Source organism: Tenebrio molitor, chromosome 5 (assembly GCF_963966145.1).
Source record: "Tenebrio molitor chromosome 5, icTenMoli1.1, whole genome shotgun sequence".
Taxonomy (NCBI): Eukaryota; Metazoa; Arthropoda; class Insecta; order Coleoptera; family Tenebrionidae; genus Tenebrio; species Tenebrio molitor.
The window spans coordinates 4,473,552-4,497,163 of record NC_091050.1 but is presented as its reverse complement, the minus strand read 5'-3'; the positions used below and the strand labels follow the sequence as shown (position 1 = coordinate 4,497,163).

Sequence of the window (23,612 nt, the reverse complement as noted above, 5' to 3'; positions counted from 1 at the left end):
CAAGTTGGGGTTTTACTGTTAGTAGTGAGAGAATAAAATACCCACAAACTTACCAACCATTTATTCATTAACAGTTTTATTACATAAACATAATGAAAACTTAACCAAAAAGTAACAGTTACAAAAATTCTAGAAATACGTATATAAAAAATACGTTCTAATTTGATTGATGCGTAACGAGGACACTATGCTTTTCAGTTATGTAGAAATGTTCCTAATATTCGTTCAGTCAGTAAAAATGAATCACAGTATAGGCCAAAGTACACACACCATTACGTTACACAAATATTACACTCTAATTGTTCCACTATTGATTTTTTCGTATATATCTGGAGTAAGTAAAGAATATGCACCCGTATTATCTAAGTAATAAATATCATCACTTATTTCATTCGCGTTGAAACCCTCTTTTTGCAGGTCATTTTTCTTTAACTTATAAGTACCTGAAATTAGTAACAAACAATTATCAAGTTGATACAGGAGACATCAATGAAACACAAACCTGTCATATCTAATTTTTTCAATATCCTAATAAAAATTGGTCTAGCGTAAAAAGGTAAAGCTTTCTTTGTCCCTTCCGCAAGTAAAGAAAGACTAAGAGTGCCGTCAGGATCAAAAATAGCTGCCATCCCTGCTCTGCCTTCTTGTCCTCTAATTTCGACACCATAAACGACAACATCTTTATAAGAAATTATATTGCTTAATACTGCTTCAACTTCAGAAGTTGATACGTTTTCGCCTTTCCATCTAAAAGTGTCACCAGTCCTGTCTTTAAAGAATAGATTTCCGAATTCGTCCGCTACCAGTATATCTCCTAAAATTCGCGATACATGTTAATTTTTTAAATTGTATAAATCTCGCTATGTCGCACCTGATAAAAATGCCTTGTCGCCTTTTTGGAAAACATCTGTTACGACTTTTTTCTTAGAGGCTTCTGCATCAACGTAGCCTAAGAATGCGCGTGAAGGATTATTGGGAATGATTTTTCCAATGAAAACTCCTGGTTCGTTGGGTTTACATGGAATGCATAGTCCCTTAACGTCTCGAATTGGTTCCCCCGATTGTGGGTCAACTTTGATAATGGAAATTGGATAAACGGAAGGAATAATACGTGACACAAAACCAATTGCACCCATAGTGTTGTCCACATTCACTACAAAACGAAATGAATGATACAAATTTCTGTACACCCACAAAGGATGGTTCATCACGTCATTTTAAATAAAGTCGAACGGGTACATTCACTTGATAAGTGATCTAATATTTTTTATCCTGCCTACGCCCTTTTAAAGTAATCGTGATCCGAAATCAACCGTATAATAAAAACGTAAGTGCACATAAAAGTATTTCAGCAACATTACATTTGATATTGCATTGCTGGACGTGCAGCTATTACCCAAAATGTTACGGAATGCACTATCGACTTACCAATATTAGCATTGCCTTCCGTGGCACCGTAAAATTCTGCTACTTTAGGTATTTTGAATCTTTCGACAAATTCTGACCAAATCTGAGGTCTCAATCCATTTCCATATATCATTCGTAGGTGGTGTTGAGTGTCCGTAGGTTTGGGAGGTACTGCAAGGATGTAGCGGCACATTTCACCGATATATTGGGCAACCTAAAAAATGAAAATACTTGACAACAAAATGGAAAGAAAATTACATAGGTACCAAAAAAATTTTTTTTTTAAACATAAAAATGAAATCTATTATACGAGGGTGGTTCACCATTTATTGTCTTTAACGTGGAAACGTGTCAAATGAAAAACTGTTTATTAACGATGTTGACAGTAACATCGGTTCAATTTGGTCGATGCCTCTTTTTACGTTTAAAAATTATTGAGTCAATTGTTCATATTTTTGTGGATAAAATCTAGATCCCAGTAGCAACAAAGTACCTCTTCGTGGTATTCGTTTTGTGACGAAAGTAAATGAATATCTCAAAGCACAAAAACATCTTTTCTAAGGTAATCAAAGCATTTCAGCATCGTTACCTCAAAAAGTACCTATGTTTTTCGTTGTTACGTTGAAAAAAAAATTGTTTGACTTCCTAGTCCTCTGCATTAGTGTAAGAGGCAAGATATGAATAAACTACTCTCGTTTTTTAAAATCCATGTTCCAATTAAAGTAAACAATAAGCCCGAATTTTACACAATAGTGTTTTCACCTCCTACATGAATAATAAAAGTTGACATTGTAAAAATTGAGTGCTGACAAATAGTAAAGTGATGTCGTGTTAAGCAGATCATTTTTTTAGGTATCCGTTTTAATTGTGTATTTTTGGTAAGAATTAACCAAGTCTTATTTTTTTAATTAGTAGAAGTAAATTATCACTACTGAATACTGTTAATCGTAAACGAACACTTAAAAAACAATATCTTCAATAGTGTCAGCATCTAATCCAGTTACATGATACTTTCGTGTTGGTTAGAATTAACAACACCTCATTGTGGTATTATGGGAAATACATAAGAAAATATACGGCTGAAAAGTGTACATCATGGAAGTGTTGAAATTTCAAATAAGGCGTGTTTTGCTTTGGATTTCTTGTAACGAAATACCATTTCCAGTATGAAAGGGAGGTCATTTGAAAATTATCTTTAAAAAACGCGTAACTTGTGGGATGATCCAATATTATGTGTCGTGTACAAATCTAAACAAAGTGGGGCGCAGATGAATGCCCAATTTTTTGACAGCGACAAGAAAAACTTCATGTTTTTATTACATATTTACGTAAAATGTATTTAAATTCTTTCTTTTTTGTCACAATCATTATTACGCCAATTGGCTTTTATTATAAGTGATGTTCATTTTACAAAAAATTCGAAACAAATCGGAACTTTTGGGAATTATAAAACAATAATTGGAACAGATAAAAATATTATTGCGTGTGGCAACTTGTGAGTGTTTAAATTAATATTCAAAATTATCTATTTTGATAAAACTATGTGATTTATTAGAGATTATTCTTTTTATAAACAAATTGTTTTGTCAATCAATTGATAAAACTAGAATTCATTTTATCTGATCTACAGTTGATAAAAATCACGTAATGCTTTTTTATAACAAGAAGTGTTAAAGGTTACCTATTATACTAAAACAAAGTACAATAATCTTGATTGGATTTATAAATAAAATATAAAAATAAAATGAAAAACATTTTTAACATTATGAATGCGATGGGTATTTCAAGGTTAAATAATTTAATTTTTTGTGTGATTATGTTTTGTAAATAGTGACATACAGAGAACCAACATAATGCAAATTTAGCAAATCTCAACGTGAACGGTTCATAAAATTGTTAATGAAATAAGAGACCAGTAAAGATTAAGGTAGGATAAAGCTACATCTTGTTAATTATATAAAATGTATACATATCGTATTCGTGTTACATGATTTGCCCTTTTTTCATTTAAATTTACGATTTTTTAAATAGCACGTAATTCGGAACAAGTCTGATATTGATTAATATATTTAATTGGTGTAACACAATGAAAACTTACTGTGCAGTTGTACTTGCTACATTCGGAAAAGTAGGCAGATGCAGAAAATTTTTTCCTAATGACCAAAGTAGCACCATAGAGCAGCATCTGTCCTGTTGACATACATCCTCCAGCAGTATGATATAACGGTAAAGGTGTATAAAAACAGTCTGAGCTTTTAAAACCAGCTAACCAGTGAATGGCCGCCGCGATGAATATGAAACTGCAAAAAATATACAAATTTAAAAAAAATATATCATTATAGTAGATGTGCTAACCGTGAATTATTGATCACTGCTGCTTTAGGCAATCCAGTGGTACCTGAAGTGTAAATGTAAACTAACTGATCATGATGGTGAACTTTTTCAGAAATTGTTGGGAGTGTTCCTGGGGTGTTATCAAGCAAATTATTCAAATTGCGGAATCTCTGATCATTACTACATTTGTCGTTACAGCTAAATTGATAAAGAGCTACCTTGGATTCTATTCTTTCAAGAACATCGATTATTGCTAAAACAGTTCTCTTGTAAGTCATCAGAAGTACCTATATAAGAAAAAGTCCTACCGTCTGATAAATCACTACCAAATATAACAGCCTGACTACGAGCTATAGTAATAGAATGTACAAGTGAATCCAGTCTTTGGTTTGTGTTTATTAAAGGTATTATAACACCAAGTTTTGATAATCCAAGCCACGTTGCGATGAACTCCGGTCTATTTTCCAAAAATAGGGCGACAATGTCACCTTTTTTATATCCGTGACTTTTGAACACGTTTGCTATTTTGTTACTGAATTCTTCAACTTGAGCAAAATTCCATTCTTCATCTTCAAAAAGAATACACGGTTTATGAGGATGTTTTTTTACGTTTTGTCTGAATATGTCAACCAGAGTCACGTCTTTTCTCTGCCAAGATTTTATTTGTATTAGAAGTCTTATGTATTTGTAGAGAGCTCTGCAATCATGTCAGTACACAGTATAGAGAAAGTTTTCCTGAAATTACAATTAGTGAAAAAATACTTAATTGAATGGGTAGGTACTTATATTTAGTGCACCACACAAACATCGCGTACATTTTTATATGTATATTATATATTTCCTTTGCATTTAATACATTCTCATAATCATAATGTAATTGTAATTTTCACAATGAACTGTTTTTGCTGTGAACAAACAAAAACTTGGTTCATTTTAACTACATACTTAATTATAAAAATGCTACCAAGTTCTCAAACCGATACGGAGGTCGATGATTACTTTTTTCCTTTGCAAACGTATTGAAACAGAGATAGAATAAATTTGTAATTTAGGCAAGTACCCTACGAGTAGGTACATGATAAAAAAATTTAAAAAAAAGAAATAATTTACATAATAAATTCATCATATGACGGTATTTCCAAGTACAGAATTGAAAAGAATATCATTACCAGCATGTGGTAATGGGAAATGATGACTGGTCATAATTTTGTAGCACAAAAACAGAAAGTATCTGCTGTATTTGTCAGTTCTAAAGGCACACTGAAGAATGTTTACTTATAAGTCACAAATACTGATACTGTTAAACTATTACTTTTTAAAACTTATTTACATATTTAGCATACCCTGATTTGTTTATCTCTTTAACAAATCAATTTTGTTGGTTTCAACTAGAAAAACTGGTTTTACATTAACGCAAATTTTTATACACGTTTCCAGAACTAAATTCCATTGCTTAAATTTATCATTATCATTTTTATTCATTTGTTTATTATCTCCAACAAGTACTTGGGTATAAACTTATGTACTTATAAAAATCAACTGAGGCATCTTGTTATCATTCTGATTATCAAAGAGTAGTAAATATACGCACGTGGTAACAACTAATTAGATATTATTGAACTCTGGCAGGGCATACTGACATAAATTTAGCAAAGTGCTTACTTGATGTCCCTTGGGGCGGTCATAAGGGCAACATAGAACCATCTCCACTTTCCTGCGGCAACGTAGGCAACAATAGCAACCAAGATCAATTGTACGAGCGATTTCCAGCCCAAAAAGAACCATACAACGGCACTGAGAGCCGCTAATATTGCTAAAACTGTTGTCATGACCAATAGCCACCGCACCAAGACGCGAACTGGCCTCGTCTTCAAGCTTTTACGTCGCGTGGCGCTTTCTCTCTTTTGTTCCTCGTTGTCGACGCCTTTCCCGCTCTCCAAGTCCTCCGATTGACGAATTTCGGTAATCTGACAAGTAGTTCAAATTAAAATTAAGGTTATATTTATGACGTTTAATAATGGACGTGTTGGGATGGTTGCAGGGGTAGCAGGGTTTGCTTTATGCTATTGGGGTGACCTCTTTTGTTAGGAAATAATATTAGATTGGTGTCCTTTTTCCTTCAATTTTCATATTGTGAAGAAATTCATTAATTGTCTTGAAATATAATCTACGGTCTACGGTTTTTAAAATTAAAGAATAAGAAGATTTAAAGCGACTTGTTACAAAAACTGTAAAACAATGAATAAACCAGACAAAAATGTTTTCGCGTAATTTACATTGAATAGGTAGTAACACTATAATGACCCCACAACAACTAGAATTATTGATTTTGGAGGCGTTATATGAGAAACCGTAAAATTGTTTTAAACTATGTGGCTCTTTTATTTTAGAGGCCATAATTTATGAATAATAAAATAAAATGCTAAAATTCTAGTACTTAATTTAATGTGTAGATACCTAAAACTTCTAACTTCCTTTTGTTTAGATAACAATTTAATTTTAATTATTTCTTGATCAGTTTGTATACCTAACTAGAAAATAACGACATGCAATTACATATTATACTCGTACTTCTTTTTTTCTGGATTCATTATTTGATTATTATGCTAGCATAAATAAATTTTTATTTAGGTACCTACTACTTCAGGCTTTGCATGTTTTTTATTTCTTTAAAATAAGCATCCTATACTCTGATTTTATTAGGGCTTATTTATTTTATTTCATTTTAATGGTAGGTATCGTAAATAAGTGATAACTATTTTATTTTCTTAATATTATTTAAATCTTTCATTTTATTATTATAAGATGAAAGATTTAAGTGCATTTGTAGGTATGTTTTTACATTACATGACAGATGATTCTTATTTATATAAATTCATCGAAATTGAAATGGATATAAGCACATCAAAGAGACAAATTATGCAATCACCCATTTATAAAAAGTAAGTAAATTATTCTTTATAACTTACACGTTTAGATAATTATGTTTTTGTCATAAAATGGTAATTATTTTAAATCATACTTATACAAACAAGCTGACTGACACAATAATGACATCTGATTACGGCATTATGGCATTATACTGAAACAATAATAGTAATAATTATAGCAATCTAAAACTAGTACTTGAGATATGTTTGTGATACGTACTAAAGTTTAGTCTAACTAAACCAATAATATTCGATTGATTCATTTTTACACATTAAAACGAGAAGAAGATGAATGCAGACGTTTTTCGGTTGAATATTTCAGTAACTTTTTTAAGAGTAAAATAGGACAAGGATTTTTTTTTGTCGCTCTTAATATCAACGTTATAGACAAGTGCTTAAAAAAAGCTCTTAACAAATTGTGCAGCGGAAGTAAAGTGAAATCGTGAATTAGGAACATTCAAAGAACAAAAAAACTTTAATGACACTTATAATTTTCTTAAAAATTGTGTGATTTAGATATATGGTTTGATTTGATTTATCTCAAACATATTCGAGATTAATTACTAATTTTAAATAGGTAACTAGCTACATTTAATATTTATTCTCTACGGCTAAACTGCTCTTAATACTTTGTTTTTTTGCTGCTATCACTGTTTTTTTCCATTCTTTATACTTTAAATTTCTAATTCTTCTCGTACGTATTATTGACGTCATTCGATTTTATAAGCAAAAAACTTAAACTTATGTACCTACCTACCTTTGGTTCATCAAATTATTTTTTGTAAATTGCAGACACATTGATTGCATTGATTGATTGATTGCATTAATTACATTCTATTACATTTACATACCTGTTATTATTACATTTAATTAAATGGTTATTCAGTGTTCTTGTAAAAAATAATGAAAGTGAAGTGGATCTTCGGAATTTTTATAAAATGTCTAACCGGTTTTTGCATTGTTTTAGAATCCAAATTTATGCATTTTAAGGTTCAGTAAACTAAGTGGATACAATGTATGATAAATATTTCTCGATCTGTTCAACGTTTATAAAAAAAATCAACGTTTTTATTGATTCAAATTATGAATGAAAGAAAAGTTTACCTACTTTATCATACTCGCAGTAATTACTTATCACAAGTATTACAATTTGTGAAGGTATTCATTTTAGTATTTTATGTTGTTATTTTTCCTTGTAACAAATATCCATACCTCTGTAGGTATAGTTAATTTTTTCAAATTGACGGTAAAAACGTTAATTGCTAACTCACCTGCAAGGAAGTTTACCTTGCTGTACTTTTTTATATGTTGTAGTCCTTTCCAAGAAATCAACACTCACAAACAATTAGTGATAATGCATGTTTAAGATTCCATATTTTTCCAAAAAACATCTCTTTTGGTAACTTGAGCTTTTCATACAAATTATTTTTCGACTGTGATTACTCAATAGGTTTTTGGTTCGATAATTCTATTTTTTGTTCGACACTGTCAGAACTTGAGAATTTTCTCCTGTGTGAACGGATTTTGATAAATGTCACAACTTGTCAAAACGAAACCTCAAGCTAATTTTAACGATTTTAAGTAATTTGGAGTGTTTAAGGGCTCGTCGAACCAAAAAACGTCGTATTCAACTCGTTCGTGTGTAAATTGGGCTCTTTATGGCACTCGTGGGCCTTTAAAACGGTCGTTCACCCGCCCACTCATGCCATAAAGAGCCCAATTTACACACGACTTGTTAAGTAATTTACTATGTATTCTCTAAGTGGCATTTTTGAGTTGAGTTGAGATGAGTTGACTGTTTATTATAGGAACACGAGTGATCAAATAAATATTATAAAATGAAATTAATAGTTATTTTGTATTTTTTAATCTAGAGTTACAAAATTATCTCGTCGAATTACACTCGAATCTTTATTTTTTCGAGAAATTGTTGTGTTTTAACAATTCAAGTAAAATGTAAAAATGTGAATTTGAAATTTACCACCTGCCAAAATCCCTCGATCTTCGGAATCGCTACTTTAGATTGACACCTGTTCTCGTCACATTTCTATGCAACAAGCTTTCGTTGAAAACAAAAAATTTGCAGATATAAAAGCTTTTGTGTAATTACAGTCGATAATTTTCTGTTTTCAACAAAGAAAAACTATCAACTGATAAAATTGTCGGGGCAGTTCTTTCTTGTACATGGTACATGGTACACATCTCCGTCTGGATATTGCTTGGACAGATGACGATCACGCAATGAAAACATTAATACCTTAATTTAAAAGAATGAGCAATGAATATAAATAACAAAACAATTCGAAAAAAACCGCAATTTTATTTAACAATAAGCAAGCTTAGTACATATTATTACAATAATAATTATATAAAAAAACTATTTTTAACAAGCTGTCAAGCTTGTTAAAATTATCAACTTCGGTTGTCAAGCTGATAATTTTTTTCCTCAAAGAATACGGAAAAACCAAAGCGTTAGAAGAATTCCCAGAAAGGAAACAAAGCGTAGGTACATAAGTAGGTACATGCTAGTTTATTTCTGGAACTAAGGGCATTTTGGCAATTTAAGTTCAGCCTGCAAACTTGTATAGAATTTTAATTGTTATGATATATTTTTTTTTTATATGTAATTGCTTTTTACGTAATACACCTAACTGAACTTTAAAATAATTAAGTACTTACGTAAATGTGTTCAATTTGTGGTCATTATATAAACTTTCCTCCAACAATTAAGCACTGGCACAACACTTACAGGAAATATGGAACACTTCTGCGCAAATATTAACCGGTTCCGCGTTGACATCCACCGTTTTTTGTTTATGGTAAAGTATATCTGCGTCAGGTCTGTTGTTGCATTATTGTGGTAATACCTCACTAATGAGACGGATAAAAGTTTGAGTCGTTGCGTGCCTCCCGGGGGAAAATTAACTGGGAAACTTTGAATTATATAACAAATTACAGCATAAATATTTGAAATCCGAATGAATATAAACGGGTGAAGTTGTGCCTGATGTGCACGGAGTTTTGTAAGAGAAAAAGTAATAGGTACTTTTGCCTTGTCAGTCAAGTACTCATTAGTCATTCATTACAGTGAATTTCAAAAAGATATTTAGACTCCCAATCATTAGGTATTGATATTCTTCTAAAATAAATTTTTAATACGAATAATGTACAGTTATTGTATTTATAAAAGTCATAGAAGAGATATCTAAGAACTCAGAGAAAATTGTATTGTTTCACCTGATCATTATCACTGGAAACGGAAACGGTGAAAGACTTACTAGGTACTACCTACTAACACACTTAAACCTACCTGAACAAACATCTACAGCACGACTTTGTAATACAGTTTACGTAGAGTTCGTCCAAAGAAAGAACAGCATAGTGAGTCATTAAAATCTGAGCAGAATATTTTATCATTCGTGACGCAATAACATAATTATAGGGGTAAATTTTAACTTTTCAACTTTTTTTAGGCTACCGGTCGCGGCGGTACTATTCCCATCGTCTTCGAAAATTAATGTTTTTTTTTAATACAGTAAGTTAACACAATAATACAGCGTGATCAACAAAGACTGATTCTGTTGGCAATGAAACAATAGAAAAGTACTGGTGTTTTTTATCTCGTAATTGGCACTCACCGGATTTTTTAACTTGAGGTGATATTAAAAACATTTTTGGTTATGCCGGTTATGTTTATGCTATCACAAAAATCAGTCGTTCATGATCACACCGTATAAAAATACGTGGGAAAAACACGCTACACACTGTCACTGTTTCAATTCACGGACATCCCTTAAAATTACAAAGTCAAGTGGTCCCACGAGTTTTGGTTTTCTGTGCATTTTTATTGCTGTACGGTTATACTCTACACCTAAATTAATATTAAACTTTTTAAGAATCGAACTAATAGGTAGAGGTACCAGTGGCGGCTCGTGGGTTAATAACCAGGGGGGTCATTTTGGTTTTGGAATTTTAATTAATACGAAAAAGATATAAATACATGTGTACAAATCTTCAAAAATATAAGAAAGAGGGTATACGCGTTGTGCTGTATGTGATGATACACTGATAAAAAAAAACAAAACAATTATAATAAATTGATATATTATCAAAATAAAATATGCCTTAAACGTGCTTATATTTCAAGACAATTCTCCTCTCCTTCAGTTCTGCAAAATGATCTATGATCTTTTCGTTGAAGTTTGGAATGTTTTTTCGATGCTCAGCATAGACAAGGCACTAAGTCTAGATTGTCCCATTGTATTGTGTAAAAATGTTTTTACCCGTTTCAAAGTTGAAAAACATCTCTCACTTTCCACGGTCGTCATGGGTAGTGTACATAAGATATTTAATAATTTCACTGATTCAGAAAATGTTTCAGACAAATTCATATTAATAAAAAGTTGAAGTATGGCGACTGCACCGGCACTGTTGCGAAAATCCTCACGACAATATATTACTTCAAGTTCTGATTTTAGTTTAGAAATATTTACTGTAGCATAATTAGCCTTCACCATATTTAAGATGTTTTGGGGAAAATTGGTTGTGTATGCTTAGGTAAGTTTTTTAAAAATACATATCGAAACTGTAGAATTTTAACTCCTCAACAAATTGAACTTTTATTTATAAAAATGTAGTACAAATTCGAATAAAAATTTTGCTATTTTTGTTATATTGGAAATATTTTTCTTTTCACCTAGAGTTGTCAAAATTCTTTCCGGAAATATTTTATGTATCCATGGTTATTATAACAATAAACGTAGCTTTCTTATTGGATAGTAGATTCATGAATGCGATTTTCAGTAATTAAAAAACTCACGGCAGAGATCAGTGGCAATTACGTATGCGCAGCTGAAACAAAATATTTATCGGGCCGTCGACCACATTAGCCGTATAGGAGTAAAAGGTGACTCTCACTTGCGCTCAAGAAATTCGGTATCTGCTGTCACTGTTCTTCTTTACATGCATTTCTCCATAATCCACTAGAGCTGTGCATGGTCAATCTGCATAACGGCCCGGCTTGCGGGCGGGCGCGCATTGCATTAGTAGTTCTGAATGTAGATTGCTGAGGATTTTAAATTTGAGACTGTTAGACAAAAAATATTTGTATTAAAATAATGTGATTTTGATTAGAATATTTTAGGAGGGTCATTGACCAATTGACCCTAAGGAGAAGCCGCCATTGAGAGGTACTAATAAAACTAATTTAAAAAACCTCCCATAAATGGAGGTGTATTGATGCCATTCGTGTAGTTTAAGCAACTAACCACATTTAAACCTATAATTTTTATTTGATTTCTGTGATCGTTATTTTTGTAGTTAAATTTTAAACTGAGGATCATTGGAATTTATCAATTCAATCCAACCACATCACTTTTTTTAACCTTTAGCGTATATTGTATTATGTAATGGAAATACCTACTTTTGTTAACGTAATAAAGTTATGATTCTTTCTTTTTGAAGTGAACAAAGAATGTTGTCTGTCAAATTAATCTATCAAAATGTAATACACAATAAAATGATATATACAATATTTTTGCATAACCATTTACTAGACTTCATTTTTAGATGTTGTAAATCTAGGAACTTTTATTGCAATACAACCTATTACATAAGGATCTAGTTTCAGTGCTTTCTACAAATAAGTATTTCCGTGTTACAGAATATGTTTTTGTATCTACATTATCACTTATCATACATTATTATTAATTCAACTTAATATTTTTAAATTTAAATTCGTTTTTCTTGAATTTTTCATTGTATCTAATAAATATTAGATATTCTTTCTACATTATTGTTAACTTAAAACTACTAAGTATATGAAGCGATAATGCTGAATCTTTAGGTACCTTTACTTACCTTTTTTTTCATTTTTATCCTATTTTTCAAGAACTAACTTGTTTTTGTTTCAGTTTTAAAATTATCAAGGGAAAAACCAGTGAACCAAGTTTAAAGTCAGATCATTGATTAAAGAAACGTGCATTAAAGTAAGAGGTAATAACAAAGAGTCGTTTGATCAAGGTTTTTGTAATTATCTGCAATGTGAGATTATACTTAATCTGTCACAGAGAGATCGTAATTTTAGGCGAAAATAAAAATTTTAATACACATACATTAAAAAATAACTAAAATAAAATTTACAACAAACAAATCTATCGACACGTTTTTGTTGAAGTAGCAACAAAATAATTAATATACCTACAGGGTGATTTATCTTTTACCGCCGGTGGCAAAATTGACCTTAAAAATTATAATTTCGTTTTCATATTTTCATATTTATTAGTGCGATTATATGGCACATCGCCTATCAACATCATAATTATTTCATTTCACATTAAATCGGTACCATTAGTTTTAATTGTTAAAATGTGTTACATCATTTTCATGTAAGTGTTTTTCAAAGATTTTTGGAAATACAGATATTCCACTGAATAAAAATTTGACATACTTTTCCGTTGATTTTTTTATCCATTTTAGAAAACGAAACTGGTTATAAACACACGAGAAATACTTCAGCACTCGTAGTAATCACACATTATTCACACAAAAATAAACTTTCACAAACAACGGTACTTTTCACACTATCACAGAGAAACGTCCGCTATTCCTTACGACAAGTCGTTGAATGGACACTGACTGACGTTTTCTGCATGATGCCCCCCTTTAGTTTTAATTCACATGTTTATTACCACTTACATTAATTTTTTGTGGTGCACAACATCAAAACCTATTTAAAACCGTTCAAAATAATAAAATCTGCTGTTTCTCCATTTCCTCCATAACGTCTTCATTGAAATGCTAAAAAATTCGAGTTTTCTAGATGAAATGATAATCATTACAACTGAAATCGTATTTCTAATTGATTTTTATGCTTTCTAATTACGTTAAGTAGGTAATGTAATCTATGAGCTGACCGTAAGTATAAAAGCCGCAACTTTCTACGCCAATTGCAAAAATCACACATGAATTCGTGTTGATTGCACAAAGAACTTTTTTCTCAAATGAGGGTATCTCACATAATTATTGGTTAGTAATTAAAAAACAATTTAAGCAATTGGTATAATTAAAAACAAATCCAATCCAATCACTGTAAACATTTGAGAATTATTAAAAGGTTTTTTCGAAGAATTAATTATACTGCAACAAATGATACAGGTAAATAAACAAAGGTGTTAAGTGTCTAGATACTTATTGTCAATATAAGTACCTAAGTAATTGTGAACTGTGATACATAATGTCTAAGGAAGGTACTTAAATTTTTTTTCTTTTTTCGCATACTTACATTTATACATACAAATTAATATTAATGGCACCCCCAATGCAAATATAAAATTAAAGTTGTTCTAATTAATTACGTCAAAAAATACAGTCCTAAAAATTTCATGTGAAGTAGAGCATCAAAAATTATACACTCAGGAATTGAAAACTTAAAAAAACAATTCAAATTAAATATAATACAATCTTTTTTCCTTAAGCAACCGTGTCGTACATTTTACCTATTTTTAGATAACAACATCATTTTAGCAACAATATGTCGTTAAGTAACACGTCCAAGTGTTATGTATTGCTGATTTATTATACAACACTGACGTATATACTGTCATGTACATCGACAACCAAGTTATTAATTAATTCTACGCCCAAAAGAAACAAGTTTTTAAAGATATTAACTCGCATTGTGAGGATCAACGTTCAAATTAATATTTATACTAACCTTTGAAATAACTTTCATTGTTTTATAAAAAAGATCACGTAACTTCTTCAGTCATTATTTATACTAGTATCTGAAAGAAGTAGTACAAACTCGGATTTATTTACGAAATCTTGCAACTAGATACCTAACCTCCTTTTCAGGGTTAACGGTAATTTCCTTGTTTTAGCTTGGAGTTCATTAATATCAACTGAATTGTTATTGTTACAGTTACTGCCGGGTTACTGATGGAAAGATATAGTTGTGAAGTGAAGTTGAGTTCAAAGAATGCTTAATTTTTTTTTGATAGCCATGCTTTGCAAAAAATCTATAAGAAATATCTGATGTTATTTAAATTAAATATTTTTAATAATGATGACTGACGATACATTTTAAATTGCAGTACTACCACGAGTTTTTGACTACACTATAGCCAATATTTTCTCTACTTACATTAATTTCAATAAAATCGTTACTGATAAATGTAAAACAATTTTAAAAACCTTGTCCCATTTTCATTGATTATTTTTATTATTCATGTAGAAGAAGATATGATAAAAAGCTTTCGTTTATGTTTACATTGATTGTTTAGTTTAAGTGTACTTGCAATTGATGGACTATTGTTGTAATAGATTCATTAGCTGAAACGCTTTGTTGTAATATCAAATATTACATACCTAACCTGTAGGGATACTGATGTAACGTTAGGAGTACCTAGGTACTACAAGAACCTCATTTGGGGCCAATTTTAGGTTTAGTCTATCTTTAACAAGAAAATTTCCGAGAAAAAAAAATCAAAAACTAAAAATTACCTAAATACCTAACTAACAAAAAAGTCACCATTAAACTATCATTTATATTATTATACCGACAAAAATGAAATTCTTGCAGGTCTTTTTATCACAATACAAATAAATACTTATTGTACGTGTATTATTCAAACTACGGACCGTTGTGTTGTGATCGATGCAAAGTTGACATCTTCCTGTAACTGACAATGTCCAGTTCAACAAAATATTGAACTTTTAGGATCTATTTCAAAGCAGATTGAATGGAGTGATATTTTAGGAAATATGTAGATTATTGGGCCTATTTTTCACAGATGGATCTTTAAATCAGCTGAAATTGCTAAATTAAAAAAAGAAAATAGTTGTTTAGGCAAGATTTTTTATTTAGATTTTCCAACGAGATGGAGCAGCTATGGTATCGCTGTGTACCTAATACATCCGGGCGACTGAAAAAGCGAAAATATTTAGTTTTAACTGTAGGTGCTGATTTTTGTTTAAAAAAATATTTGATTATAAAATGGGGGATCGTGTAGTATTTTTATTTTCATATTTAGAATGGAACTTTGTAGTTCCATTCTAAATATTCCATATTTGTAATTATATGGAATTATTCTAAACGATCTCCTAGAAAAGATGGCTCTGATTATGTTGAAACTTTTCTTATTTATCTAAATAAATATTGTATATATTGTTTAGAATAAAATAAAATGATAATTAAATGCACTTTTTTAAATTATTTTGACCTGACATTACCTGCATAACACTTAACAAGTTCTGTGAACATCGGATTTACACAACTACGTATGTAATTCCAATTTTAACATTATTTTGTCTCTTAATATTTGAGATTAGGTAGGTGTATTTAGGTATCGAATTGTTTGATGGATTTTTTCTTCTCAAAAGAGGAAAATATCGTCTTTCATCTTTCAACAAGGTACCATATTTGTTGTAACAACCTTTCGAATAAGACAGTAAAAAAGATATTTCATTTAAAGTACAAGAGTCCGCTAACTAAATCAGTAACTACTACCTTTACATACGCTTTATTTAAATTATTTGTACTTTGTTTTCTTACACGTTAAAAGTGACCTAGGTGTTTGAAGTGACTGTTCCCTCCATGCTCTCCCTCAGCACAATCATTATGCCAATTGTGTTGTTATTACTGACTGCAATGAGTTACATTTTCAAGGTTGCTTGCAGTAAATGTTCGTAATTGAACAACAATTTGTTAATGATTCGTGATACCTGCATTTTTTATTTTAAGATATCATCATTAAGTGTTATATTTAATTTTTCATTTTTTAACCAAATTTCTAAATAAATACAAGTTAAACTATACAGGGTGTATCTGAAATACGTGTGTTAATTTTAGCCAGAGAAAGAACTCACTAATTCATTAAACTTTTCTCTATAACATTTTTACGAAAAAACATTACAAATTGATTTAAAATTTTGAATAAATTAGTTATCAAAGTGTATACCCGCCTGTGCGTAAGGGCGAAAATTTTCTGTTGTGATAGAAACAGAGCCTTGTCAAAAAGTTACATTGTTATAGAAAAAAATCAATAATTAAATAGTAAATCACACAAAACGACTCGTTTGGTAAAAATTGGGGGGCAAAAAATATTGGAATACTTTTGCGAATTCTTCCACTGGTTAAAATTAATACACGTATTTCAGATACACCCTGTATAGTATCACAACATGTAAACTGTAAAAAAAAATCGATTACAAATTGTTTGTTTTTTCTTATTTGAAATTTTTACAAAAGCTCGTAGGTATTTCTCATTTTCATATTTGTTTTTTTGATTATACATATTTAGATATTGGATGAAAAAAGTTATTAAGTTCTTGTCTCATTTCTGTTTTCTTTATTTCGTTAATATTCTATTTTGAAAAACTTAAATTTCAAGGTTTAATAAAATGCAGCAGGTAAATCCTGTTTACTTTCTTTTTGATAACAACGGTGAATCTGTGCAAGAAACACGTTACGGACAGTTTGCAGGTATCTCGGTGCATTAATGTCTTTAATAGCAACCACCCAAAAGTCAACAACCAATATCAAGGTTGCCCAGTATTCTTGACGTAGGTAGATTCTTGGAAACATTTTCCTTTAATTATTATCATAATTAATTTTCGTTTGGTATAATTTTCAGATTGTAGTGCACGTATAATAAAAAATAGCGCATAATATACGTGTATGTAAGGGCGTTTAAAGCATTAGCGATGTTAAAAGCACTCCGCTATTGCATCGTACTCTTAAATTCGTCGCACATGCTTTAAAGGCTTCCTTAATACACTTGAATCGAATCATAATATACTATTGAGTTTTGAAAAATAATTTCTAATCGAAGAAATTCTTGGAAGAGAAACCGACTTTCTCTGAGGGTCATTTGGTTTAACGACAAGTAACCAATGAATTGTAATTGAAGATGCAGCTTACACAAAAACTCTCAGTTTAGGTACTCTGTTCAAGTTTAAAACTGCAGTTATAGGACACTTACAATAATTTGAGATTTGTGAAAAGTGCGAAAAAACGAAAATTACGAAATTTGAAATTCCTTTATTTAGGTAGTACATTCAAATTTAAAAACATGAATACATCCATTGATTTGTAATTAAAAATTTTAAGTTCTCAATATCGTTGCACCAATTCCTTATTTTAAGAAACTTTCCTCCAAAGATGAATACACAGTCAAATCGATATTCACACTAAAACAAATGTAATAAAAATGGATTTCTTAAAAGTGAATGTCACTAGTAAAAAATACCTCTTAAAGGCCTCAACAATTTGCTCAGCTTTGGCAGGAACCGAAACAATAGCAGTCTTAATTCTTTTAGAATCAAACAATGCTGATAAATACTTTTTACCAACTCTGTTAAGTTCATCTACAGTAACTTTATGAATGAGATTAAGAAGAGTTCTAAAAGAAAAAATAATACATTTGATCATAAAAATTAATAGAACAAAAAATATAAACCTGTTGTAGGTGAAATCAACTTGTTGAAAATATGAAATAACAGACAATCCAATTACGCTACCGATAGTTTTTTCTTTTTCAATCAACTCAAAAATTAACGAGCTTCTTGCCGAATCAATTAAGTTATTATCCCATTCTTCCTTATTTATTTGATTTAAAATAATTTCTTTAGCTTCCATGTACGCCCCGACAACATTAGTGGCTCTTGAAAATACCAAATAGAGGAGACCTTCATGAGGTTTAACCATCATCGTGTAACCGTACGCGTAACCTTTGCCTCGAATTTGTCGCCACATTGGTCCCTAAAAACAGTGTTTCAGTAGGAATGATCGAGCACGACGGAATAGTTTTATCACCTCTGCTTGAATTAAGTACTGCAAATAAAGCATCAAGGCGGGTAAGTCGGGATCGTCATACGAAGAAATACTGTCGACAGTTTGATGAAAGAAAGAAGATTCCAAGCACCCCATCCCAATTACACAACCGTTCAAAGGTTGTTCTTCAGCAGATTTTAGCAACTCTAAATCGGGAGTTACGTGTAATCTAAAATTCAATAAATAAAGTCGATTTCAAATTGGTACGCTGACATATGTACTTATTTTGAATAGGAGCGACGTTTGATGGAAGAAAAGTTTTTAGGGGTTCAACAGCGTCAGGAATGCAGTCCAAATTTCCAATTAGGTGCAACACTACATTCTTTGGATCCACAAGGATTTGCCAGATTTTCTCACAAGTGACAAGCACGTCCACCGATTTCTCGCTGGCCAGAATTTCACTTGTCTCAGATAAAAATTTGTTTTGCACAAGAATACCGTTATTGTAAACGTTGCTATCTGAAACGTGTTAGATTATTTTTATTACATCATCTTTTAATTGTTATTTTTACTTTTAACAAATCGCAATCCTCGCATAGTGTAGGCCACAATATCGCGACCGGATCTCTTGGCTTGAGCTACCGCGTTATTCATTTTGGCTGATATTATTTTTAGTCTATCGACTGAAAAAACCGTGTTATACAAGATGTCACGCAACCATTCTATTCCTTTTTCGTATTTCGCTATTTCCACTTGTAACATAACCGAAATTGTATGAGAATAAGGCCCGCATTTAAACAAAGGTTTCGATCCTAGTCCGATACTCGAGCTGAATGATACCGTGTCATTATTCAACTGTTCAATGACATCTTCATATGGTATGAGTTTTCCATTTTTTCTAATCGGTGATTCAAACAATGACTCGAGCATTAGCGGCAAATATATACGGTATTCCTGAGGAAGCGCTGTACTATCCAAAAGCGCATACATCTGAAAGCATTTATTACATTTATCTACATTTGGTTAAGAACAACTCATCTCACATAAATAAATTCGGATTTTATGTGATCAAAGCAAGTGTAAACGCTAGTTTTCGACAAATCGATTTGTTGTACATCATACAGATCAGTTCGGTATCTTTTTATATCGTGAAATTTGATGGATTCGAGACTAGGTATCGGCAGTGACGTTAACATGTCAACAGGTGGATCCCTGCTATTAAATTTAACGGCATCCTCTAGTAATTTTTCTTCCCGTTTCAAGCCTTCTTCGCCTAGCAAGTTTATTTGCTGTTTAATCCGCTCTGCTTCTTCTTCTGCCATTTTAATATGTTCATCTTTACTTGGAATGCATTGTACAGCTACGTAATTATTATCAACGAAATATTTCTTCATAAGTGCCACCCAAAACGACTTGGGTTCTTTCAAAAGTTTACTCAAATCAGTTAGAGGATTTACTCTTTGTTGAAACTGCAAACAATTGTTTGTTACACAACTGTAACGATAAGTAATAAAAGTAATATTACATCTTCCTTAGAATTTCCGTATAAAATGTGACCAATTATTATAAAGGCCAAAGTACTATGAGGGTTATTCTCGATATTACTTAAATGTTCAAGTTTGTTGCGTTTTATTATGCTTTTTATGCGTTCCATGTTAATATCTCCATCGTCAACAATAGTCTTCAACAAACTCTGTAGCTTTGGTTTAACTTCTGGTAACTTGTTTAAAGGTACATCTTCAAACATTAAGTAAATGCAAGACTCAGAATTCTCCAAAAAATTAAAAGAGATCTGAAACAGCACAAAATGTCTATTAATAGAACAAAAAAGATACCAATTACGTATAATATAGGTTACGATACATTATACCAATATAAATTACAATACATCTTGTAAATGTCTGATAGGTAGTGACAAATTCTACACTAAAGAAATGTTTTGAACGTGAATGTGAACAGATAAGAACCCTTAAACTTTACTCTATAAGTAAGTGACGTCACATTTCAAATAGCTAGTCGTTACTTATATTCACAGAAATATTATGATTAATTTTAATAAAAATATGTAGGTAATAATAATTTATCCGGGTGTCCCAAAAAAAGACGAATCCATAGCACCCTCATTTATCGGAGGATTTTAATTATCTACACCTGCTGTTTTATAACTGGCCTGTTTATTTCATTAAAAATTTATTATGAAAATTGAAAACGTTTTCGAGAAAGGGCTGCTTCTCTAAAAATAATAATCAATACCCAATATAACAATAGTATATTGTATAACTAGTAATGAAAGTCATACTTTTTTTCATGAATTTGCAGTTTGATTCACGAGAGTGGAGCCCGGGTTAATCAGCAAATGAGTGAAAAAAAGAGACTTTCATAATGTGGCGATTTTGGCTACCGTTGGGGGCGCCACTGACACTGTTGCCAAGTCATACTCCCGCTCGATCCGGCTTACGTCTGTGCATTGTTTTTTAAAATAAGTTGTTGGTTTTACGTGAATTTGCGGTTTTTGTGATGGCTTTTTTTAAGGTTACAAAAGCAAAACTTTAGTTTATTAGAGGCAACTGCAGAAAGCGGATGTGTTGTGGAAGGCGAAAGTGTTGTGTGCGAAGTTGTTAATTTTATGTGGTGTTACTAAAGTGGTGAAAACAAGGTACGAAAATTTTGGATTATGTCTACAAACAACTACCTTGAGTAGTCTCCCAATATAAATAATTTCAAAATATAACCTTAAAATACCATTTAACTTACAAAATGTTTTGAAGTGTTTTCCACAGTTCCTCATAATAATTAGAGGAAGATTTACCCACATTAATAAACACTTCCCCGTGTTTTCCTTTTCTCTACCCGGTCTTTAGAACCGGGAACATTTTCGGTGAAAACATATTTTTTATTTTGCTTTTACGTCACAACGCGGAAATAAGTAGAAACATGCTTCTGGTTCGTTTTTTCGAAACGTGTTACAGCCGAAAACACAACAATTTGTTTTGTCGGTCTTATTTTTAATCATTTTTAAATAATAAATTTCAATTAAACCGTCGTTTTGTTTTAAAAACACAAATCAAGTGTTACATTTTTGAGCTATGACGTCATTACCAATTTTTTTAAATGAAAAGCCCCACTTTTTTCTTCTCTTTCTGATAGACATTCCTACTACCTAAACGAGGAACTAAAAAAAAATTGGTACTTTACATAATTTTTTTGAGAAAATTACAAATTTTACTTCAAAAATTTAATTAAGTTGTGAATGAAAAATGGCCTAAAATCACGTATAGCCCCAAGGGCTTCAAGACTAAACTGTCAAAATATTTTCAGCATTTAATAAACCTAATAAAGAAAAATTTGTATTGCAATATTTTGTAAATTATTAATTAAGCAATTCCAAGGAGCCTACCCAGCGCCTCTACACTGGCAATGACAACTTGTGCAATGAATGGATTAAACAAATATTTTGTGGGAAAAGCTCAATGCTACAATGCTTGGGTATACTTGTGTAAATTAGAGAAGTGATTAAAATGCAATTAGTATAGTTTAAAAAATGCAAACAAGTAAAAACTTACATTACTAGCATATGGATCATCAATTTCTATAAACTCCTTTGGTAAGGTATAGGTAGAAAATTCAGTAAGGTACTTAAGAAAAATACAAGCTGCTGTTAACATATACTGTTCTGTAACAGCAGAAGGGCCTCTCCAACCAATACAAAAAACTCCATTGCTTTCTTCATCAGTTGGATATTTGATCAATAAGTCTTTTGATTCAACAAGAGGAGGTACAGGGCTTTGCCAAGGCCTTTGAAACTCTCCCATTTCTCCCTTCAACAAAATTTTCTGTTCTAATGATTCTAATGCTTGAAAAACATCCTCATGTTTTATTTGACCTGTTATAATGATTTTTAGATTTTCAGGTCTGTAAAACTCTTTATGATATTCTCGGACTTTAGAGTTAGTTGTAGATTCTCTAAGATTTTTCATAATTCCACCTGTTTCTGAAGAGTATCCACAATGGCCAGGATACATAGCTCTTGCCAAATTAACATGAAGTCTTGATTCAGCAGTATTTTCACGACCTTGCATTTCACAATAAACAACACCAGCATCATCACCTTGTGGTGTTATATGATGAACTTCAGTAATGAAACCCTCATCCTAAAATTGAATGTTTAAATGGTACAAAATTTACAGTAAATCTCACTTACAGTTAAGACTGGATATAAAATGTGCTCTAGAAAAATTGGCATTAATGCTAAGAAACCTTCACTTCCAGCAGTTTCCATTGTGTAACAGGTATGATCTGTGTCAGTCCAGGCATTAGTACCAGATGCCAAACAGCGATTTGCTAATAAATCTAACACTCCTTTATATGGATACTGTTCACTGCCCAAAAATATTAAATGTTCAAGAGTATGAGGTAAGCCATCATCATCAAAAGCTTCAGTTCCTGTGATTATAAAACTCTAAGATACCTACATATTATACACATCATTTGTTACCTAAACAGAAAAACCCATTAACAACAGGACCATCTACTTCAGCTATTATCACTGTCAAACCCGTATTTTTTGATTTATACTCAAAAACAGGTACCTTCAAGTATGCATGTAAGCAATTTAACAATTCAAAAGCTCCAGTGTGTAAGTGAGGTGTCTTATCTACAGGTCCCATTTTGAAGGTTAGATTTACCACTAACTTAATGAAAGCGTTAGAAATTGGTTATCACGAAAAAGCGAATTTTTTCTCGAAAAAAAAAAAAGACCGCAATCTTCTCGAAAACCAGGTAATATTTGTTTTGTTATGACGTGTATCACGTATGGAGAAAAATTTATCTTGAGACCAAACAGTTCACAAACGTCAAAAACAAAAACAGGGAATCGTGATAGTGACAATTGACAAAATGACAAATGACAGGATTTAGTAAATAAATGGGCCTGTTCCCTACAACAATTTTAAGAATTCTGCTGTTTTTAAGGTATATTAAAAAAACTTAAAATGTCAAGGCATTTCAGCATGTTTTTAAGGTAGTTATTTTAAAAGAATGATAAAATATGCTATCCTGAATAATTAAAAAAAAAAAAATGTTTTTGTATGTCTCCAGAAGAAAAAGAGTTGCAAAGGCTGGAGTGAAGAGATCATCTGTATTTAAATACTCTTCACTGAGTTTTTTTT

The 23,612-nt window shown here is 31.2% G+C and overlaps 2 protein-coding genes and 1 long non-coding RNA gene across 4 annotated transcripts; all 3 read right to left on the bottom strand.

Annotated features, from left to right (window-relative positions):
• Positions 1–46: 46 nt before the first annotated feature.
• Positions 47–13,308, bottom strand: LOC138130126 (long-chain fatty acid transport protein 4-like). 2 transcript variants are annotated; one of them, XM_069046508.1, is made up of 9 exons: positions 13,120–13,308; positions 5,404–5,708; positions 4,050–4,438; positions 3,763–3,994; positions 3,506–3,707; positions 1,429–1,621; positions 872–1,153; positions 503–814; positions 47–443 (listed from the first exon to the last, which is right to left on the bottom strand). In XM_069046508.1, the coding sequence occupies exons 1-9, from the start codon at positions 13,141–13,143 to the stop codon at positions 289–291; spliced, it is 2,094 nt and encodes a 697-aa protein (XP_068902609.1). In that variant the 5' UTR covers positions 13,144–13,308; the 3' UTR covers positions 47–288. The 2 variants fall into 2 exon arrangements, with proteins under 2 accessions (XP_068902609.1, XP_068902610.1); XM_069046509.1 differs by lacking the exon at positions 13,120–13,308 and adding an exon at positions 9,351–9,554.
• LOC138130128 (uncharacterized) lies at positions 11,262–11,851 on the bottom strand. Its single transcript, XR_011159504.1, has 2 exons — positions 11,589–11,851; positions 11,262–11,522 (listed from the first exon to the last, which is right to left on the bottom strand). It is a non-coding gene; the product is annotated as an uncharacterized lncRNA (long non-coding RNA).
• A 4,384-nt stretch (positions 13,309–17,692) lies between the features above and the next one.
• On the bottom strand, positions 17,693–23,332 carry LOC138131204 (uncharacterized protein C05D11.1-like). The gene is made up of 11 exons (XM_069048070.1): positions 22,940–23,332; positions 22,646–22,887; positions 22,008–22,595; positions 19,970–20,236; positions 19,488–19,913; positions 19,017–19,434; positions 18,726–18,963; positions 18,487–18,673; positions 18,131–18,432; positions 17,921–18,073; positions 17,693–17,861 (listed from the first exon to the last, which is right to left on the bottom strand). The coding sequence occupies exons 1-11, from the start codon at positions 23,109–23,111 to the stop codon at positions 17,807–17,809; spliced, it is 3,048 nt and encodes a 1,015-aa protein (XP_068904171.1). The 5' UTR covers positions 23,112–23,332; the 3' UTR covers positions 17,693–17,806.
• Between the last annotated feature and the right edge of the window lie 280 nt (positions 23,333–23,612).

Coding starts and splice junctions, on each gene's coding strand:
- LOC138131204 (XM_069048070.1), bottom strand. CDS start 23,111: ATGGGACCTGTAGATAAGACACCTCACTTACACACTGGAGCTTTTGAA. Junction 19,435..19,487: donor TAAAATCCGAATTTATTTAT/GTGAGATGAGTT, acceptor AAATGCTTTCAG/ATGTATGCGCTTTTGGATAG. Junction 17,862..17,920: donor ATTGTTGAGGCCTTTAAGAG/GTATTTTTTACT, acceptor CATTTGTTTTAG/TGTGAATATCGATTTGACTG.
- LOC138130126 (XM_069046508.1), bottom strand. CDS start 13,143: ATGGATAAAAAAATCAACGGAAAA. Junction 3,708..3,762: donor GCAGTGATCAATAATTCACG/GTTAGCACATCT, acceptor TATTTTTTGCAG/TTTCATATTCATCGCGGCGG. Junction 444..502: donor GAAAAAATTAGATATGACAG/GTTTGTGTTTCA, acceptor TACTAATTTCAG/GTACTTATAAGTTAAAGAAA.